The sequence below is a fragment of the Trachypithecus francoisi genome, unplaced genomic scaffold (genome assembly GCF_009764315.1).
Source record: "Trachypithecus francoisi isolate TF-2019V2 unplaced genomic scaffold, Tfra_2.0 Lachesis_group20, whole genome shotgun sequence".
Lineage (NCBI taxonomy): Eukaryota > Metazoa > Chordata > Mammalia > Primates > Cercopithecidae > Trachypithecus > Trachypithecus francoisi.
In genome coordinates this window covers 19,449,386-19,468,818 of record NW_022681466.1, presented here as the reverse complement: position 1 = coordinate 19,468,818, position 19,433 = coordinate 19,449,386, and the positions used below count along the sequence as shown (strand labels likewise).

General features: G+C 40.5%; 1 protein-coding gene and 1 long non-coding RNA gene across 2 annotated transcripts in view; one reads left to right on the top strand and one right to left on the bottom strand.

The window, feature by feature from the left end:
• The window catches only part of LOC117067054, a 49,421-nt gene extending 31,921 nt beyond the window's left edge, over nt 1-17,500 (top strand). The window contains exons 4-5 of the long non-coding RNA XR_004430587.1: nt 11,693-11,998; nt 13,834-17,500. This is a non-coding gene — a long non-coding RNA (uncharacterized LOC117067054). The remainder of the gene's footprint in view (nt 1-11,692; nt 11,999-13,833) is intronic.
• KRT28 (keratin 28) lies at nt 7,408-15,565 on the bottom strand. Its single transcript, XM_033183097.1, has 8 exons — nt 15,050-15,565; nt 14,527-14,609; nt 13,850-14,006; nt 12,735-12,896; nt 12,530-12,655; nt 9,040-9,257; nt 8,363-8,418; nt 7,408-7,780 (listed from the first exon to the last, which is right to left on the bottom strand). The coding sequence occupies exons 1-8, from the start codon at nt 15,563-15,565 to the stop codon at nt 7,638-7,640; spliced, it is 1,461 nt and encodes a 486-aa protein (XP_033038988.1). The 3' UTR covers nt 7,408-7,637.
• Nucleotides 17,501-19,433: the final 1,933 nt, after the last annotated feature.

The window sequence follows — 19,433 nt, the reverse complement described above, 5'->3', positions numbered from 1 at the left end:
CTCATTACGTGTTATAAATAATAAGACATTTTTAAAAGAAAAATATTTATATTTTAGTATTTCTTTTTTTTTGAGATGGAGTCTCGCTCTGTCACCCAGGCTGGAGTGGGCTAGTTTTTGTATTTTTAGTAGAGATGGGTTTTCGTCATGTTGGCCAGGCTGGTCTCGAACTCCTGACCTCAGACTGCCCACCTTGCTCTCTCAAAGTGTTGGGATTATAGGCTTGAGCCACCATGCCGGGCCTGTTTTAATATTTCTAACTGAACGTTTTTCCTGACTTTTCAAGAGGAGACCTCACATTTTCATTTTGCACGGGGCCTTGAAATTGTGTAGCCAGCCTGAATTGTTGGGTCTCTCCGAGGAAGCTGAAGAATCTTAGAGAAAATACCTCCAGATAAAAATGTTTGAGTCTTCTCCACAAAAAGGGAGCTCACCATACAACCACTCTGGAAGGAAATACAGACACTTTACGCAAAAGTTCCGAGTGTTTAAGGTCTTACTCAAAATGAACATATTTTAAGATATCACCATGCGTTGAAGAACACTTCAACAAGAAAGACAGAGACTCAAACAAACAGAAAACAGTACTCAGGGGAAACAGATAATGAAGAACATTGAAGAAAACTTTAAAAAAGAAACTACCTATAATTATTACTTTCAGAAGTAACAAAAATACTGTATATTTCAAACATGGATAGAACATCATTATAATTGAACAGGAAGCACATAAAAGACCTCTTAGAATTAAAAACTAGCTCCCAAAATAAAACTTCAATAGACGAATTGGAAAATAAATTTTTTAAAAACTCCCCAAAATTAGAACAAAAAGATAAAAAGATAAATATGTGGGCCTTGAAAGACCCAATCTCTCTCTCTCTTTCTCTCTCTCTTTTTTTTTTTGTTTTGAGATTAAGTCTTGCTCTGTCACCCAGGCTCAAGTGCAGTGGTACGATCTCGGCTCACTGCAAACTCTGCCTCCCAAGTTCAAGCAATTCCCCTGCCTTAGCCTCCCAAGTAGCTGGGATTACAGGCACGTGCCACCACGCCTGGCTAATTTTTGTATTTTTAGTAGAGATGGGGTTTCACCATGTTGGCTAGGCTGGTCTTGAATGCCTGACCTCAAGTGATCCACCCGCCTCGGCCTCCCAAAGTGCTGGGATTACAGGTGTGAGCCACCGTGCCCGGTGTAAAGAGTCAGTCTCTTAAGATGAGTCCTGAGCAGCCAACTGGGCCTAAATTCAAATTAAAACCAAGCAACCTCCTGTTTATGCCTCCTGAACCAAACAATAGACTGTAACCTACATGGATCAATCAGAAGTCTGCATGCCCTGACTAATAAGAGCTAAGTAAGCAAACATCGACCAATCAGAACTAAGTAAATTTCAATCCTGCATTTTGCATAAGCAGACCTAAGTGGGAACCTGGGCGGGAACTTTCTCTAAATACAAATTCCCTCCCTTTGTTCTCTGGAACACACTTTCATTTTACACCAAAGGCTGTGTCTCACCAGCTTACCAGCTGTTTGCTGGAATGAAGTCTCTGTCCTTGAATTTCCTGCTCAGAGAACTTTTGTTCACAGATAAAAGAAAAGATTAGAAAATGAGAGACTTGGTCAAAGAAGAACAATGTCAAATAGGTCTTCTGGAAAGAGACCTACTTATTATTTTATAATCATATTTTCTGAAATACTACTCAGAACTAAACAACTGAGCTTCTAAATTCGAAGAGACCACCAAGAAACATGAATGATCAATGAAAAACAACCACAGTGAGGCACATCCACAGGATCTTTCAGAGAACCACGGCTGGGGGCAGGGGCGAAAAACAAACGCTTAAAATGTCAGGAGCAAAACCAACACATATTCAATTTTAGGAAAGCCATCATTCCATTGAAGAATGCTTTCAAAATACGAACCCAGCCCAGGCGCAGTAGCTCACATCTGTAATCCCAGCACTCTGGGAGGCCGAGGGGGCTGGATCACTTGAGATCAGGAGTTCAAGACCAACCTGGCCAACATGGTGAAACCCCGTCTCTACTAAAAATACAAAAATTAGCTGGGTGTGGTGGTGCGTGCCCGTAATCTCAGTTATTTGGGAGGCTGAGGCAGGAGAATCACTTGAACCCAGGAGGCAGAGGTTGCAGTGAGCTGTGATCATACCACTGTACTCCAGCCTGGCTGACAGAGCGAGACTCTGTCTCTTAAACGGAAAAAAAAAAAAAAGTGAACCCAAAATGATACCCAACCTTTTATATCTAATCCTTTCCTAAGGTTTGTCACCTCATTTCTAAGTTTTTTTTTTTTTTTCTAATTGTGACTTATGTAGAGAAACAAAATTCTCTACTTTCACAACCACAAGTGAGGGTGGAATAAAAATCTTTTCAGATGTGAAAGGTCTCAAAAAAGTTATCTCCTTTGCACATTTTGTTGGGAACCCGCGAGACAGAAAAACAAGAAAAAGGAAAACTTAGGTTCCTGGAAATGGAGCTCCAATGTGAGCACACTGTGTTCCCACATGACAGCTGGGTAGCAGGCTTAAAAACCAGAGAGCCCATATTGCACAGGAAGACAGGAGATTCTGAAAGTGAGGTCTTCATGGGAATAGATGAAAATGATTGCTTGGTAGTTTTAATTGCATAAGAAAGTGGCATGAGAGATAAAGATACGGGGAAAACAGGGTTAAACTAGTTAGAAAATTGTTCTAACTTTAACTCTAAACTAGGGGTCCTCCATGAATTCAGAAAGGAATGGAACAGGCTACATCCTGTGAATTCTCAAAATGACCAGCCATGGTTCCCTCCTGGGAGAGCAACCCACGACGAGGAGAAACTGCTGGGGGAAGAATCAAAATTATTCAGGAGAGGGTCATAGACAGGAAGGAAACAGAAGGTCTAGATACAAGTTGGGGAGGGAAAAAAAGATAGGAAATTTCAGAAATCAAGCCAATGTATTTTTGAATCCTAGATAAAAACAAGAGAAAAGGGAACTCTGTGAAGTTAGTAAAGCTATTTGGAATTATACTTTATTATTATTATTATTTTTTGAGATGAAGTCTCACTCTATTGCCCAGGCTGGAGTGCAGTGGCACGGTCTTGGCTCACTGCAATCTCGCCTCCCAGTTTCAAGTGATTCTCCTGCCTCAGTCTCCCAAGTAGCTGGGATTACAGGTGTGCACCACCACGCCTGGCTATTTTTGTATTTTTAGTGGAGAGGGGATTTCACCATGTTGGTCAGGCTGGTCAACTCCTGACCTCAAATGATCCACCTGCTTCGGCTTCTGAAAGTGTTGGGATTACAGGTGTGAGCCACCGTGCCCGGCCAGGAATGATACTTCAGTCTAGAAGTTAAGGAACATGAATTGGCAATAAAACCAAGCAAAAGAAAAGGATTGAAGTAAAATCCCAAGAAATGTGGATACAAGATAATAAGGGTGAGGAGTTGATAGTGTCCCCATAGAAAATGAAAGCATACCGGAAAGACATGCCTACAAAACTGAGTAAGATACAACCCACCATTTCAAAGTGACTTAAAATTGCTAAAAATGACAAAAGAAAAAAAAATCCCTATATACCAGAATTAGAGAAAAACTTAGAAATGAGGTGACAAACCTTAGGAAATGGTTAGAAATAAGAGGAAAAAAAACTAATTAAACTAAGGTAGAATCATAGAAAATGAGAAATTTAGTGGAATCAGTCCCCAGAAGAAAGACATATTCTGGAAATAATCATAAATAAAATATTAGCAAATATAATTCAATAATATATGAAATAACATAAAACATCTCAAGGAAGTTATTTACCAGAAATGAGAATGACTCAATATTATGTGGAGCAGATAAAAGTGTCCTATGACAGAAACCATATGATCACCTTAAAAGTACTAGAAGAACTGTCCCAGCAGTTGTAAAACTCAGAACCTAAGATGGAAATTTTTGTAAGTATGACAATGAATTATACATTCCTATATGATGACAAAAATCAAAAGAAAAATAGAAATGTCAAAACATTTGCTACAGCCATAAAAAGTGGCAATTCATTTCCCTTGCAAAAAGCTCCCATAAATCTTGGGGTTTTGTTAAAAGAAGGAATAGCAGCATGTAGTTTTTGCTTTAACAACCACTCAAGTACAGTAGGTGCATTCCTTTTCCTTCAGATGGAGACTGATTTTTGGGAAGTACTTTCAGTGTAGAAACCCACTTCAGCAAAAAGCAAGGTGAAGCTTCAAGCACTGGTGAAGAACAAGTAACCATTAGCAGAATGCGTAAAGAACTCAGGAGCCCTAGAATTCTGCCCAGCAAAGGAAAACTGTGAACCAAAAACCATAGTCAATTTTTACACGCCTAGGAAGGAAGGACAGATTTAAGACCCAAAAGACTGAGGGCAGGAAGTTTCCTTCCATCCTGTGGACTCAACAGAACTTAAAGGAAACTTATCCAGAATTTAATTTTACTCCCATTCCTTTGCTGAATAGATGCACAGGGAATTCTGGTTTATTTTTTTCAACAAGAAATGGTGAATTTATAGTTATCTTTTCAAGTAAACAGTCCCCTCACCACAAAGTGTAGTGTGCACTTTCTGTGCTGTAATGGGCCTTGCCTTGGAAAGCAGGCCACCATGAAGACTATTAAAAAAAAAAAAAAATCAATGTGTCATGAGCATACCTGATAAGCAGGTCTGGCGTCATGGGCATAAAGCTTGTGCAGTTGCACAAGGTCTCATGTTCAGAAAGGCCCCACATTTGGATTAATGCTCTCCCGTTACCATCTTGAAAATCTTAGTTTCAAGATGGTAGCAGAACTTTATCTTTTTAACCTGTCTCTTGTTAGTGAATTCTGATGGGATTATGGGGCGTACAAGTGAGCAGAGAAGTACGCCAAATATGTTTGCCTGCAGGTGCTCCTTACTGTCTCAGGGGCATATGCCCGTGTGCCCAACATTCTGGTGGATCCACAACGTGCAGGAGTCTAACAAAACCCAAAGCAAGTACAAGGTAAGTATATTGTGTCTATAACTGAGTAATCCCAATTTCTATCGAACCCAAGAAGCCAGGCTTTCCATTCAAACCAGAACTTGCTCTCTGAGCACAGAAAGAAGACACTGGTCTTCTAAAAAAAATGCGAATGACCAAGGAACTCTATCATATACTTTTTTTTTTTTTTTGAAACAGCGTCTTGCTGTGTCATCCAGTCTGAAGTGCAGTGGCGCCATCTCGGCTCACTGCAGCCACCACCTCCTGGGTTCAAGTGATTCTCGTGCCTCAGCCTCCTGAGTAGCTGGGATTACAGGCATGTGCCACGAAGCCCAGCTAATTTTTGTATTTTTAGTAGAAATGGGGTTTCTCCATGTTGACCTTGCTGGTCTCGAACTCCTGACCTCAGGTAATCCACCCGCCTTGGACTCCCAAAGTGCTGGGATTACAAGAGTGAGCCACCACGCCCAGACTATCATATAGTTTTTTGTACTGCTTTCCTGCTTGCCTGTGTTGCCGACTGCTTAAGTGGAAAATGATGATATAGAGAGATCAAACAACCCATAGTTCCTTTTCCTTTTAGTCTTCTTACTCATTGGCAAACCAAAGGTAGAGAATGCTGGTAGAAGGTGGGTATATACAGAAGTGAAATAAAAATAAAAACAATTGAGTTTGTTTTGTGCAGTGTTTCCACTGTTTTGGTAGGAACAAAATACATATACATGTGTGAGCTACAAATTATGAATTGTGTGATCTTGGGGATTCTGTATAGAAGTTAAATGTTCTTATGCTTGGATTTCAATATAAAACGAATGGTAACATTTATGCCAATAATTTAAAATTTTAATTTTTCTTTATGATGTGGTTTGGCTCTGTGCCCCCACCCAAATCTCACCTTGAATTGTAATCCCCACGTGTCAAGAGAGGAAAGTGGTTGGATTATAGGGGTGTTTTCCCCATGGTGTGTTCTGAGATAGTGTGAATTCTCACGAGGTCTGATGGTTTTATAAATGGTAGTTTTTCTTGCGCCCTCATACACTCTCTGTTTCCTGCCGCTATGTGAATAAGGTCTTTGCTTCCCTTTACCTTCTGCCATGACTGTAAGTTTACTGAGGCCTCCCCAGCCATATGGAAGTATGAGTCAATTAAAGCTCTTTTCTTTATAAATTACGCAGTCTCAGGTAGTTTCTTTATAGCAGTGTGAGAACGGACTAATACACTTTACTTAGAACAAAACTAAATGGCAAAAAAAAAAAAAAAAAGAAAGGAAAGAAAACGACAACAACAGAAAACCCCAAATCAAAACAACAAAATCCAGGACGAGTTGAAAACACAAATGCGGATGCAAGGAAACAGCTTGATATTTTAGTGCCTTTGGGTGATACCTTTTGCCTGATTGTTGAATAAGGAATCCCATAATTTCCTTTGGCACTAGGTCCTGAAAATTATGTAGCTGGCCCTGAATATTATACATTTGGAAATTATTTCTCTGTGAATTTCTAGTATTTGCTTCATTTGATGGCTTTTGGCTGAAGATTTTGTGAATATCTCATTTTTCACCGCTTCTCTGAATCCCATGTGACTGGAGGGTTGTGAGACAGAATTCCTTCTCTTGCTGGAGATTTTCACTGGAATCAGGCCATATACTAGAGAAATAAAGGAGCTGCTTTCCATTTAGGCAATTTAATACTTGTTGGGAATTCCTACCATACATTTTGATCCAGAAAGGTATAAATAGTCGTAATCACAAGAATCATGACGTTCATCAGCCTCATGGGGCTTCATGTTTGAGAACAGGTGTTGGTGGGTTAAATTTGGCCTGCCATGTGTTTTTGTACAGACTGTGAGCTAGGAATGGTTTTACATTTTTAAATGGTTGAAAAAAGTTAAGAATAATATTCCATGACAGGAAAAAATATTTACAGTTCAAATTTCAGCATTAATAAATTAAGTTTTATTGGAACACCGTCATGTTCATTCATTCATTTATTGTCTATGGCTGAGGTTTGTAGTTGAAATAGAGACTGTATGGCCTGCCATGCCTAAAATATTTACTATCTGAGTCTTCACAAAAAAAGCTTCTGATCCCTGTTCTAGGAAAAGTGTCACTGACACAAGCCATATTGCTGTGGAGTTTTCTGGAGATTATCCTGTTTAGACGAGGAATGATATCCTGGGTATTGTGAAAAGAAGAGTTTGAGAGAGGCTCTTGGTAAAATACCGGGAATGCGTCATCTAGTGGTGAGGCTTTTCAGTCACAGGAGAATTTCTGAATTTTTTGATTATTTGCCCACATAGACATGGTGTGATTTAAAGATTATGCCTAGTGAATGTTTAATATTCAAATGCCATGTGGCGGTATTGACTGTTATTTAAAACAACAGTGAAAGGCAATTAAAATATATTCCACAAATGTTTCTCTATGAATTAGACAGAGAAAAAAAATCACAAATAATTATTTATTAGTCATCAGTGAATGGAAATGAATGCACATCCACTTTTTTATTTATTGGAAACAAACACCCAACATCCTGTAAAACTAAGAAAACAGATATTTTTGCTAAGTAACTTATCTTTAAAAGTAAAAAGTGTGTATATTCTCTCTGATATTTAGAATAACACAATTGTATAGGATCCTTTCCCAAATTATTCTTTTATCTAAAATGACAGCTAGAAAGGAACCCTTTGTTCTGTCTTGCCGTTGGTCATTTTAGATGTCTTTTCTTCAATGGAGTGAATCCTTGATGAAAGAACTTTACCACGTTGATCTATCTCTTCAACCACTGTCTTTACCAGTGTGGTTTTGGATAAATCTAGAAATAAAACATAAGAATACATATATTCAACCAAAAAGATTACGTGACAATTCCACTGCTAGTTCAATATAATATATTATGCATATTTTTGATTGAGGGAGTAAGTGTATATTTATAATAATAGCTTGGGATAGTTTTAGCCACTTAATACTTCCCATTCAGAACAGTTTAGTTAAAATTACTTAAATATTGACTACGGTTGTAGTGTATGACTGCCATTAACGTAAAAGTATTGCTCTGATAGAAATAGAACTAGAGGGCTGGTGTGGAGGCTCACGCCTGTAATCCTAGCACTTTGGGAGGCCGAGGTGGGCAGATCACTTGAGGTCAGGAGTTTGAGACCAGCCTGGCCAACATGGTGAAACTCTGTCTCTATTAAAAATATAAAAAACTAGCTGGGCATGGTGGTGGGTGCTTGTAATCCCAGCTGCTGAGGAGGCTGAGGCAGGAGAATCACTTGAACCCAGGAGGTGGAGGTTGCAGTGAGCTGAGTTCGCACCATTGCCCTCCAGCCTGGGCAGCAGAGCAAGACTCTTTCTCAAAAAAAAAAAAAAAAAAGGTAGAACTAGATTTTATTACCTTTAGATGAATTTCCAGAGCTTCCTGATCCAAAGCCCTTTGATTTGGAGCATGAACTGTAAAAGAAATATAATTTATTCTTTTATATTTCTGCTTACTATCAGTTAAGAAATATTCATTGACTCAATGAACTCAAGTGAAATTTGTATGCCAAAAACAGGTCTTAGTTTTCTATAGAGGAAACTCTTAAGGTTTTTATGAGTAGGAGTTGAAAGTAATTAAATGTTATCTAAAGAGAGAGTTTAAATAAATCTTATTTCCATCTGATTTTTTTTACACCCAAAAATTTAAAACTTAAGAACATACATACATATATATGGATCCAGGTGGTTTGTTCAGAGTACATTTATTTCAGGGCAGCAGTTATATTAGGTATGCACTGAAAGAAGGATAAAGCCTGCTTGTGAGAGGTGGAGAGAATCTTTAAACCCACAGTGATTAACATGGACAACAGATGGAAATGGCTACAGGAACAGTTCCAGTCATCTAAGGCAGAGGAGAACACTGTGATGTACAAGATTTGGAAGATGACTCTCTTCCAAAAAAGCAAGAGATGGACATGCTTTTCTGCAGTGGGAATGAAAAAGAAAGGGCTTGGAAGTATGGAAGGCTAATGGGCAGCCCATGTTTGTAGCTTAAAAGAAGTAAACACTGGATTTTCATATGACTTTACTTACTTTCCGTCTCCATCTATCAGGCGGCAGTAGGTCTCAATTTCTTTTTCTAAGTGGACCTTAACGTCGAGGAGATGCTCATACTCCAGCTTCTGGCCCTCGGTCTCGGTTCTGACCTGGTGCAGCTGCTCCTCCAGGGCCCCGATCTGAGCCTGGATCTGTGCCAGCTGCGCACAGTAGTTGCTCTCAGTCTCCGTCAAGGAGCACTCCAGGGAGTGTTTCTGAGGATATCAAAGAAGCCATGGCAAGGGATGAAAACACTCTGAAGACCAGTAGAACAGTGTTTCTCAGTAACCAGCAGGATTGCTTCCTAGGCAGTTGTGGAAATTCATGAGGCATGTCACAATCAAATGAGAAAGAAAGGAGGCTGGCATTTATGAAGTGAGGGCCAGGCATGATGGACTTGGGATCCCAATGTGGGATAAATGGCCCTTTTCCCACAAGACTTTTGATGTTCCACTGGACATAGGTGACATATAGGTTATATTTCTACTAAAACTGACTGATATATTAAAGCGCCTTTTAAGGATAGCAGAATAGAAAATCGGTGTGGGAAAACTTGTATTTTGAAATTATATATTTATTTCTGAGTTACCTGTTGTTTCCGTGTTACTCTGCTACTGTCCCCGCAGATCCACCCCGCCAGTGTTCCAGGGCCTTTTGTGCTACTGGTTTTTTTTTTTTTTTTTTCTAATCCATCTTTGATTTTCTGGTCTCTATCAAAGGTCTTTTATTAAGGTACCTGAGATTGAATGAGTGCCTTAGCAGATGTGAGATTTCAAGGCAAGAGCTATATCTCATAACACAATACAGGCCATTATTTCGACACTACTCTTATGAATATCATACTTCCTCTTTGCTACTTCTACAGTCTGTAATTTGTCTTGGCATCTGCTCCCTACTTTAATGAACGTAATTTTCCTCTTTCCTTTATTATAGATAAATATGTCTGGGCAATTATTACTTCTCTTGATATTAGTCATTATCCAAGTGTCCACCCCAACTTCCACTCTTTCATTTCCCTTTTCTTGTGTGGAGGAACTTCTGATCTTACGTGGTTGAAAATGAAAGATTTATTAAGAGAAGATGCAAGGCTCTGCCTCTTTCATTACATTTTCTAGAGTAGTCGGGCCCATGTATTTACCTAGTAAATTCATTTTATCTTAAAATACTTGCCTTTTTATTGCATTTATGGTATTATACTTCAAAAAATAATTTTGTGTATTTCTAAATCTATTACCTAGTGACTTCATTCTAGCATTGCAAAGAGGGAATTACACAATATTTGTCATCACAGGCAGACATTGGATCTAATGGGGCTGAGAACCTAACACTGACTTAGAGCTACTGACTTAGGCAAACAGGTGTGTTACATGGAGGGTGCTGGGCTCTCCAGGAGGACCTAAGTGGAAGGAGATCAGGATGGTAATGGGGAGAGTGAGGCATCAGGTAGCAAGACTCCAGTGAGGTGTGTGCTCGGCAGCTCAAAACTTTAATTTCCCTGGTAAAGCATCCTCCTAGGGTATTCCTTTTTATGATTGCTAATACACTCAGAAGTCAGAGGGGACAGCATCTCTACTTCACAGTCTTCCACTGTGAAGGCTGGCTTGTCAAAGAGGGAGGAGAACAGGATGAACTTGAAAGTTTGTACATCACAGGAAGCAAATATGTGAACATTTATGTATTTAGACAACTCCCAACTTGCCAATAACTTGTGTTCTAGCTCTAGGAGATTGAGCTTAGAATTCATCATAAGACAGGCCGGGCGCGGTGGCTCAAGCCTGTAATCCCAGCACTTTGGGAGGCCGAGACGGGCGGATCACGAGGTCAGGAGATCGAGACCATCCTGGCTAACACGGTGAAACCCCGTCTCTACTAAAAAATACAAAAAACTAGCCAGGCGAGGTGGCGGGCGCCTGTAGTCCCAGCCTCTCGGGAGGCTGAGGCATGAGAATGGCGTAAACCCAGGAGGCGGAGCTTGCAGTGAGCTGAGATCCGGCCACTGCACTCCAGCCTGGGCGACAGAGCGAGACTCCGTCTCAAAAAAAAAAAAAAAAAAAAAAGAATTCATCATAAGACAACAGAGCCTCAGGGATGCAAGTTAAGTACCATGCTCCTATTATTCTAGAATTCAGTAGTGTCCTGTGTTAAGTGGGCTTTTTGTGTGTGGATTATCCTATGAGCCCAAATTATAGTACCACTGGCTGCACAGACTCTATAACATCCTTGTTTCTATGTGAAAATGCTCACAATTCTGGTCTGGGCACTCAAAAATGTATTTCCATCAACGTAGCTCAGAAATAGAGGGAGGATTCACTCACACAGCTCCTGCAGCAGGAACAGAGTCCTCCGGGATCTAGTTCAGGAAGGAAGGGAAATGGAGAAGAAAGGAAGGTTCCAGGAGTCCACAGTGGCAGGGGGTCTCGGGTACCCGCTAGCAGCAGTGATGAGGGAGAGGAGAAGAGGGCCATCCTGGTTAAGTTAGGGGCCAGTCAGTGTAAAAACAAGTCTCCCGTCTCAATTCGACATGGGGAGAAAGCACACACGTTTAGAGGGCAGCTAAATCCAAAGAATCTCCCAATGTTTTGAGTCATCTTTTCCTTCTTGGCTCACTGCACTCACTTGGGTAATAGCTGCTCTCTTCTTTGTGTTACAGCCTGGTGTCCTCAGGCGGCATGAAACCTCTTATGACGAAGGAAGTCCTTAGGCCACATACATGCCGTAATTCTCAAAGTCAAGCCTTTTGAGCACTGCCAGCTCACACTCTAGAAGGGAAGCCATTTTTAATCCTGGCTGGCTTTAATCCATTTTGACTCCATGCTGATGTTTGAAGTAAGCCAGGAGCTGGTGGTATGTGCCCAAATGGCTGAAGGCCTGACTCCCAGGTGTGCCCTCCAGGATCTGACCTCCACCCTGGACTCTGTGGCGATGAAGAGCCTGACAGTGCCCATGTGGCATTCAGGTGTGTACCCTCTCTTTCTCTGCCTTGTGTTCTAGCTCTAGGAGATTGAGCTTAGAATTCATCATAAGACAGGCCGGGTGCGGTGGCTCAAGCCTGTAATCCCAGCAGGCTTCTAATATGGCTTCATCAGTATCAGGAGATGCTGGTGTGATACTAGCTCCCCGCCGTGTGTGGCATTAGCCTCACGCCCCTGATCATAGACCTGTGGCTAATTTTCAGATGGAGTAATACTGCTACTGTTTGTTCTGTAGGCCTAAACTGAATTACCCTGAGAAAGGATCTATGTGAAATGTCTATTTTCATGAAATGAACACTAAGCATCAGTCAGGAAGGAAACCCCCAGTGATGTCAAGGAGGAAGAAAAAGCTCTATTTTGAGGGTCTACGGATCTGTTTTTCCTGCTCTCCTCCACTCTCTGCTAAGTATTTGCAGGCAAAGGTGTAATAGAAAAAAGAGGGAAGGGCAGAGGGAGATGCTTCTCGGAGCCTTTCTAGAATCACAGGATCCAGGCTGACCTTCGCTGTCACCTACCGTGGCCATTAGGGACTGCAGCTGGATCTCCAGGGTCTGCAGGGTGCGCCTCATCTCGGTGAGCTGGCTCCGGGCGGAGGTGGCTGCGCCTGCGTCGTGGGAGATCTGCTGCTGCAGCGAGGCGCTCTGCAGGGCCGGGCAAAAGGGTCACACGGAGTCCCCACCCGCCCAGGAGGTGTGGGCAGGGGGACGGGGCCCACCTCACCTTCTCGTTGAACCAGGCCTCCGCGTCCTTGCGATTCTGCTCTGCAAGGGCTTCGTACTCTGCTCGCATGTTGTTCAACAAAACCGTGAGGTCTACCCCGGGGGCCGCGTTCATCTCCACGTTCACGTTGCCCCCAGCGGCGCACTGCAAGGCCTTCATCTCCTGGAGGGAAGCAAGAGTGTGGCTTTAGGGGCATTGCAGGTTCACATTCTGTCTGAGAAGTTTTCAAACGTGTTACTTTATGTCTCAAAGTTTGTGGTCAGGTGTATAATTTATGGCACACAAATTTTTTAATTGACATATTCGGTCCATATTCATGCCAATCATCTATTTAATTAGTGAGCTGTTGGCTGGGCGCAGTGGTTCACTCCTGTAATCCCAGCACTTTGGGAGGCTGAGGCGGGCGGATCACTTGAAGTCAAGAGTCCAGACCAGCCTGGCTAACATGGCGAAAACCCTCCTCTACTACAAATACAAAAATTAGCCAGGCGTGATGGTGCGCGCCTGTAGTCCCAGCTACTCCAGAGGCTGAGGCAGGAGAATTGCTTGAACCTGGCAGGTGGAGGTTACAGTGAGCCGAGATTGCGCCGCTGCACTCCAGCCTGGCGACAGAGTGTGACTCTGTCTCAAAACAAAAGAAAACAAACAACAACAAAAAAATTAGGGACCTGTTAATTAAAATCACCACCATCACCAAAAGCAGTCATAGCACCCCCAAGAGAAGTTAGTTGTTCTTTTAAACGAGAAAGGGATTTAAAGACCAGAGAGTTACTCAACATATGGTTACTGACTAAATGTCAGGTTGATGGGAATAGAACAGTGGAAAAAATCCTGAAATCCTGGCCCTCATAGGCATTCATCCTAGGGATGACAGCTGTCATCTATTGAATGATTACTATATGCCAGGCACTGTTCTGAGCATGTGACATGTATCAACTCATTGAAGCCTTTTAACATCCCCTGGTAGTAGGTAGTATTCTTAGACTAATCTGTCTATATCCGTTGGCAAAGTTTAACAATTAACTTGAATTACTATTGCGATTTTTAACCCCCAACCCCTGCTCAGTTTAGAATGTACAGAATTGTGATTGGACTACAGGTAAAACTTCTCCTACCTCTTCATGGTTCTTTCTGAGATATGTCATCTCCTCACTCAGAGACTCATATTGCAGCTCCTGGTCAGTCCTGCAGAGTGTCAGCTCGTCCAGGACTCGCCGTAATCCGTTGATGTCAGCCTCTACGTTTTGGTGAAGGGTGAGCTCATTTTCATACCTTGGGGGGCATTTAAGTGAATTTCAGTGCCAGTAAGACTACCTCAAGAAACAGAAATATTCAATCCCAATTGCTTTAAACTGAAAATTAGAAATTGAGTTAGGACTCTAAATAGTATAAAAATATATGAAGAAAACCCTCCTCTATTACCCCCACCCACTTCTGTACTGGATAATTGGCTGTTATTTCATCACACAAATTCCAATAGCATAACCTAGTTAAATAAAAATACACCATTTTGGAATTTTATTTTAGTTAATGTTTTTCCTTAGTTGACTAATGATTTACTGAGCATCGACTTTGTGCTTGGTAGTATTCAAGGCAGACAGAGAAATATATTGATATTTTGTTCCAGTAATATAATAACTATGTATAAGTTGTAACATTATAATACAAATCCTTTGCTTTCTTTTATCTTTTAGTTGATAGTTCATTCTACTTGGGATGAAACTGAAATTTTATTTAACGAATTAAATAAATAGAAACCTTTTTCTAGAGCAGGATTTTTTCTGTCACTTACTTTAGCCTGAAATCGTCAGCAGCCAGTCTGGCATTATCAATCTGCAGAATGACATTAGCATTAGTAGTAGTGGACGAGATAATCTAGAATAAACCAAAACAGAGAACACAAGTAAGTATGCTTTTATGTAATTCATTATTTCAGGAAATGAAAAAGGCACTCAAGGTTTTGCATAAAAATCTCACCTCCTTATGTAATAATCAAAATGTTTCAAATGTAACTTTTAAAAATTAAAGACATGGTTTTATTCATTGTCCTGTATTCACCTAACTTTAGAACTACAATACTTTTTTATCCATATGCCTATGAATGTACTTCAACATAAACAATGGAACTAATAACATTTTAACTACATTAAAACTCATGAATCAAAGGGCCCATTTTTGAATAATAGGAAGAATTGTTTAAATAAATAAATACAAGTTACAGATAACAGTCACAAAACATTTCTTATTGTATATCTTTTGCTAAGTATTTCTTAGTTTTAAATACTTGGGATAGTTCCAAATCTGTGATTTCTCACCTTATTCTTAAGATCCTCAATTGTTAGGTGATATCTGCTATAGTCATGATCAAGTCCACGGCAAGATCCGGGTCCGTATTTTTCATACCAACCCTTGATTTTTCTCTCTAATTCAGCATTTGCCTCCTCCAGAGCTCGCACGTTATCCAGGTAGGATGCCAAGCGGTCATTAAGATTTTGCATGGTCACCTTCTCATTTCCAGAGAGGAGTCCCCCTTCGCTTCCAGCAAAGCCAATACAAGCAATATTTCCAAGGGCACCACCAGCATGGCTCCCACCAGGAACGCTGCCCAAGCCCCCTCCCAAGGCACAGGAAAATTCACTTCCAGCAACAGAGCTGCCACATGCACTGCTGCCTGCAAAGCCTGCACCTCCATTGGGTGGTCTGACAGATCCAGCTCCAGACCTTAAGCAAACATGCCTGGATCCATTAGAAAATCGGAGAGACATGGTGTTTTGAGAAATGTTCACCTTGTCTGTGTGAAACTGTAACGTCCCAGGAGAACAAAATATCATGCACTGATGATTTCTTTGGGCTTTTATATACAACTATTGGGGCGTTCCTATTTGAGTTATATATGCCAAAAGAAAAATGGCATCACCTAGATTAGCATAAAATTATGTATAATTGAGTGATTTTAAAAATAATTAATGTCTAACATCCCTAGGTGTTGCTTTGGGCTATTTGTTATCTTAAATATAATAGGGTCTGTTCTATATTAAGTTTATTAATTTAACTTCTAATTTTGAGTGAGTAATCCTTTACTTTCATCTAGACCCTAGGCATGTACTATCATTACCTGGCGCCAGGTATTATCAAAGTTTTTATAAAGTTAAGTAAGATTATGATAGAGTTCTGTGAGATGCAGTAGGGTCTCAATTACCACTGAGGGGTATAAAGGGCTGCTAACTACAGAAACAAATATTCTACCCCACCAGAAAAAAATGTGGTATTTAGAAAACAGAGACTAGTGACATCTCTGTTCCTACCATGATTGTAACATTTATTTATTATCTTGGACAATGACACAAATATTGACCTATTATTTTGTTAAAAATAGCATGGTTATGATGCCTGGTGCTCTATGCTAAGTGCTAAAATGAAAGACATAGTGCTAACTAAATGCAGAAATGAAAAATGCATGATTACCATCTTTACGAAATCTATTGTCAGATTCAGACAGGGGCTGGCTTATGGTTAGCCTTCTGTGCTGGTCTAAAGAGTTTGTAATGAATCCTAAGTAAAAAGCAGAGGGCAACATGATCACGTTGAAATGAAACAAGGTGGACAATTACAAGGTTGGAACAATGGTCCAGGTGAGAAGAATGAAGGCAGTGGGGATGCAGAGAAAATGGCTTTGAGAGCATATGGTAATATGATTGAATTTGGAGAGTAGGGAATAAGGCAGAATTGGGGATAACTCTTAGGTAATTAATTTTAGATTCTGGGAATTCATAATATTCACTGAGATGGGGAATAGAGGAGGAGGAAGACACTGAGTTTAGGTTTGGACCAACTGGACTTGAGGGGTTGCTAGAATGTTGCAGATGAAGGTGGCTGATAGAAAGAATGACCGTTTAGAATATGTACACTGAACTGGAAAAATACTTGACTAGCAATGAGTAAAAGAAAATTGGAGGTCCAGCTCTCATTCATAATGACGTTCAACTGCATGTTTGGAAGTAATCCTGGTGCAGGAATAGAAAGGATGATGATCAGACTGATGTGGGTTTTGGGATTTGAAGACAGGTCCAGAAGAAGGAAACAGTGGCAAAGAAGTTTCTGGTGTTCTTGAGAAAATGGTTGAGGCGATTGACTGTATGATCATATAGCAAGAAGAAAGTAAAATCAGAGGGACAGATGGACTGAAGAAAAGGGCAGAGGGTGAGTCATTAGGCATCCTTATGAGGTCATGGAGCAGGCGGAGTGTGAGGGGGAGATTGATAAAGGTGAAGGATGACAGGCTAAAGTTGGATAGTGGAAACCAGAATTTAGAATTTTAAAGTAGGCACAACTCCAGGTGTCACCAAAGTCCAGAGAGTAGTCGTGGGACTGGACCAACAGTCACTGGAACAAGAAGTCAGAAGTGGATTGGACCTGAAAGGCAAGAGAGTAGGAGGTCAGGAACTATCTGTCTATGACGTTAAATGGACCATCTGTAAAGGCATGAACTTTCATGATGGCAGGAGACAAGAAGGAAGTGGGCTGTGAGCCAGTGTCAAGGTTTTTGGACAATGAGGTGGAGGGGAGTGTATGTAGTGAGGGGTCTTTGAATGGCATTTGCCTCAAAAGAGGAGTCTTAGCATAAGAATTAAGTGGCACAAAGCTAGATGTGGCATTGAGGATCTAGAGAACACAAACTCTGCCTTGAAGTCCTTATGTTAGGTGTGTGGAAGTGGGAGCAGAAGAGTAGATGGAGGTGAAGAAGGAGGATGGAGAGGAGATGAGAGGAAAAGAGGTGGGAGAAAATGAGAGGAAGGGGAGAGAGATGGGAATGCAGATGGAGGATGAAGGATACGTTTCTGATAGAAAAAGTTGTTAGGACAATTCACCAGAAAGTGGTTAATGCTATTAAAAAATCATTTCAATTGAACTATTTTGCAGAGAGGTCTGCAGAAAATGTTCATGTAATTGTCAAAATATGGATAAAAAGAGTTTCCACCTCATAAACCTGTTGAAAAACTAAATGAGATTATGCTTAGTGCAGTGCCTGGCAAATGGAAAACTGTCAATGAATGGGAGCCATTATTATTGCTGTTGTTGTTGTTCCTTACTGGGTGTGTGAGTGTGGAGGGCTGGGATATCAGGCTGGAAGAGAAAGAGAGGTGAACAAGGAGAGGCCTCCTTCCTCTTGAGGCCATGGTGGGGATGAAGGGGGTTGGCAGGGCAGGAAAAAGGAGGGACAAGGGGTAGGAGGCACTTGGTTGGACGTGACTGGTTTTGAGTCCACTTGGTTGGATTTGACTGGGTTCAGGGAGTGATGACAAGTATAAAATTGTTTTGCCACCAGAATAGTCAGGGGTAGTCTCCTGGAAGTGCCTTGGCCTAAGCTGTCTGGAGCCTAATTAGCTGGTGCTGAGGGCGGCTTGTGTGTGGCCTCTAAGATGCATTTTCTGGACAAAGTTGTAGGATATTTTTAGAGTTGCAAAGAGCCTTAGACATCAATTCAGCCCCTTATTTGGCAGTTGAGGGCAACTGAGACTCAGAAATGTTGAACAATTTGCTCAGAGTCATGAGGGATAGGCCAGGTGAAAACCTGGCATATGTTCAAGTTGACCTTGGTATTCTGGCACCGTGAACATATTTAGACATAAATAATTACTCTATGATGCATGCTCATACAAATACTTTATAGTTGCCATTTGTAGTCTATTTTTTTAAACATTGGCAACCTCTTTAATATCTGGAGACTAGATATTACAAAATTAGGACTCATTTGTCCAGTATGTACACAATATTCACAGTATAGCAAAGTTAAATAAAATGTACATAACATATAGGGAAATATATAAGCTGAAATTTTCTAGTACACACCATCCATAGTCTTAACATGCATGAGTTGTCAAATGATTCTAATTGAATTGTTGAGATTTAAATATAACAAATTAGAATATCAAAATGTATAAAGAATTGTAAATTTCTCATTTATCACTAAACTCCAAATAATAATTAGACAAGTCATTGGTGTAATGTGTCTGCATCCTTTATAAGTAAATAAAATGTTTCCAAAGGCCATTTTACAACAGGAAAATAAACAACAATGCATTGCGTACTTGAAAATTGCTAAGAGAGTAGATTTTAAGTGTTTTCGCCACAAAAAAATGATACAGATATGGGGTAATGCATGTGTTAATTACTTTGAGCCATTCCACAATGTACACATTTTTTGTCTTTTTAAAAAACTTTTCTTCATCAAAAGAAAGCTGGGTTTTTTTTCTTTAAAAATGTATACATATTTTAAAACATCATGCTGGGGTTTTTTGTTTTCTTTAAAAAGTACACATATTTTAAAACATGTTGTACAACATAAATATATACAATTTTATTTTGTTAATCTAAAAAACAAATGAAAACAACAAAAAGAAAACATGACAAACTATTTCTTTAAAAAGTATATGCTTAAATAAGTGGATTCTCCTTTTCAGCCAGCATCTGTCATTAGGACCCTGGCCATCCCACGTTGCCAGCCACACTCACCCCATCTCCTTCCACCAGGGGGCAGGGCTCGTCTACATATGGATCTCACCCCACGGGGCGGAACCTCCTCTCCAGCCTGGGTCACTGCTGTCCTCAGGTGGAAACGATTAAACCTCTGGAAACAAGCAGCTTCAGCATTTATTTTTGTGAAGTTACAGAGTGTGATTAGTACAAAGACATGATGGC

Coding starts and splice junctions, on each gene's coding strand:
- KRT28 (XM_033183097.1), bottom strand. CDS start 15,565: ATGATATTTTGTTCTCCTGGGACGTTACAGTTTCACACAGACAAGGTG. Junction 14,610..15,049: donor TTGAGGATCTTAAGAATAAG/GTGAGAAATCAC, acceptor GGTTTATTCTAG/ATTATCTCGTCCACTACTAC. Junction 12,656..12,734: donor AGGCCTGGTTCAACGAGAAG/GTGAGGTGGGCC, acceptor CCGGCCCTGCAG/AGCGCCTCGCTGCAGCAGCA.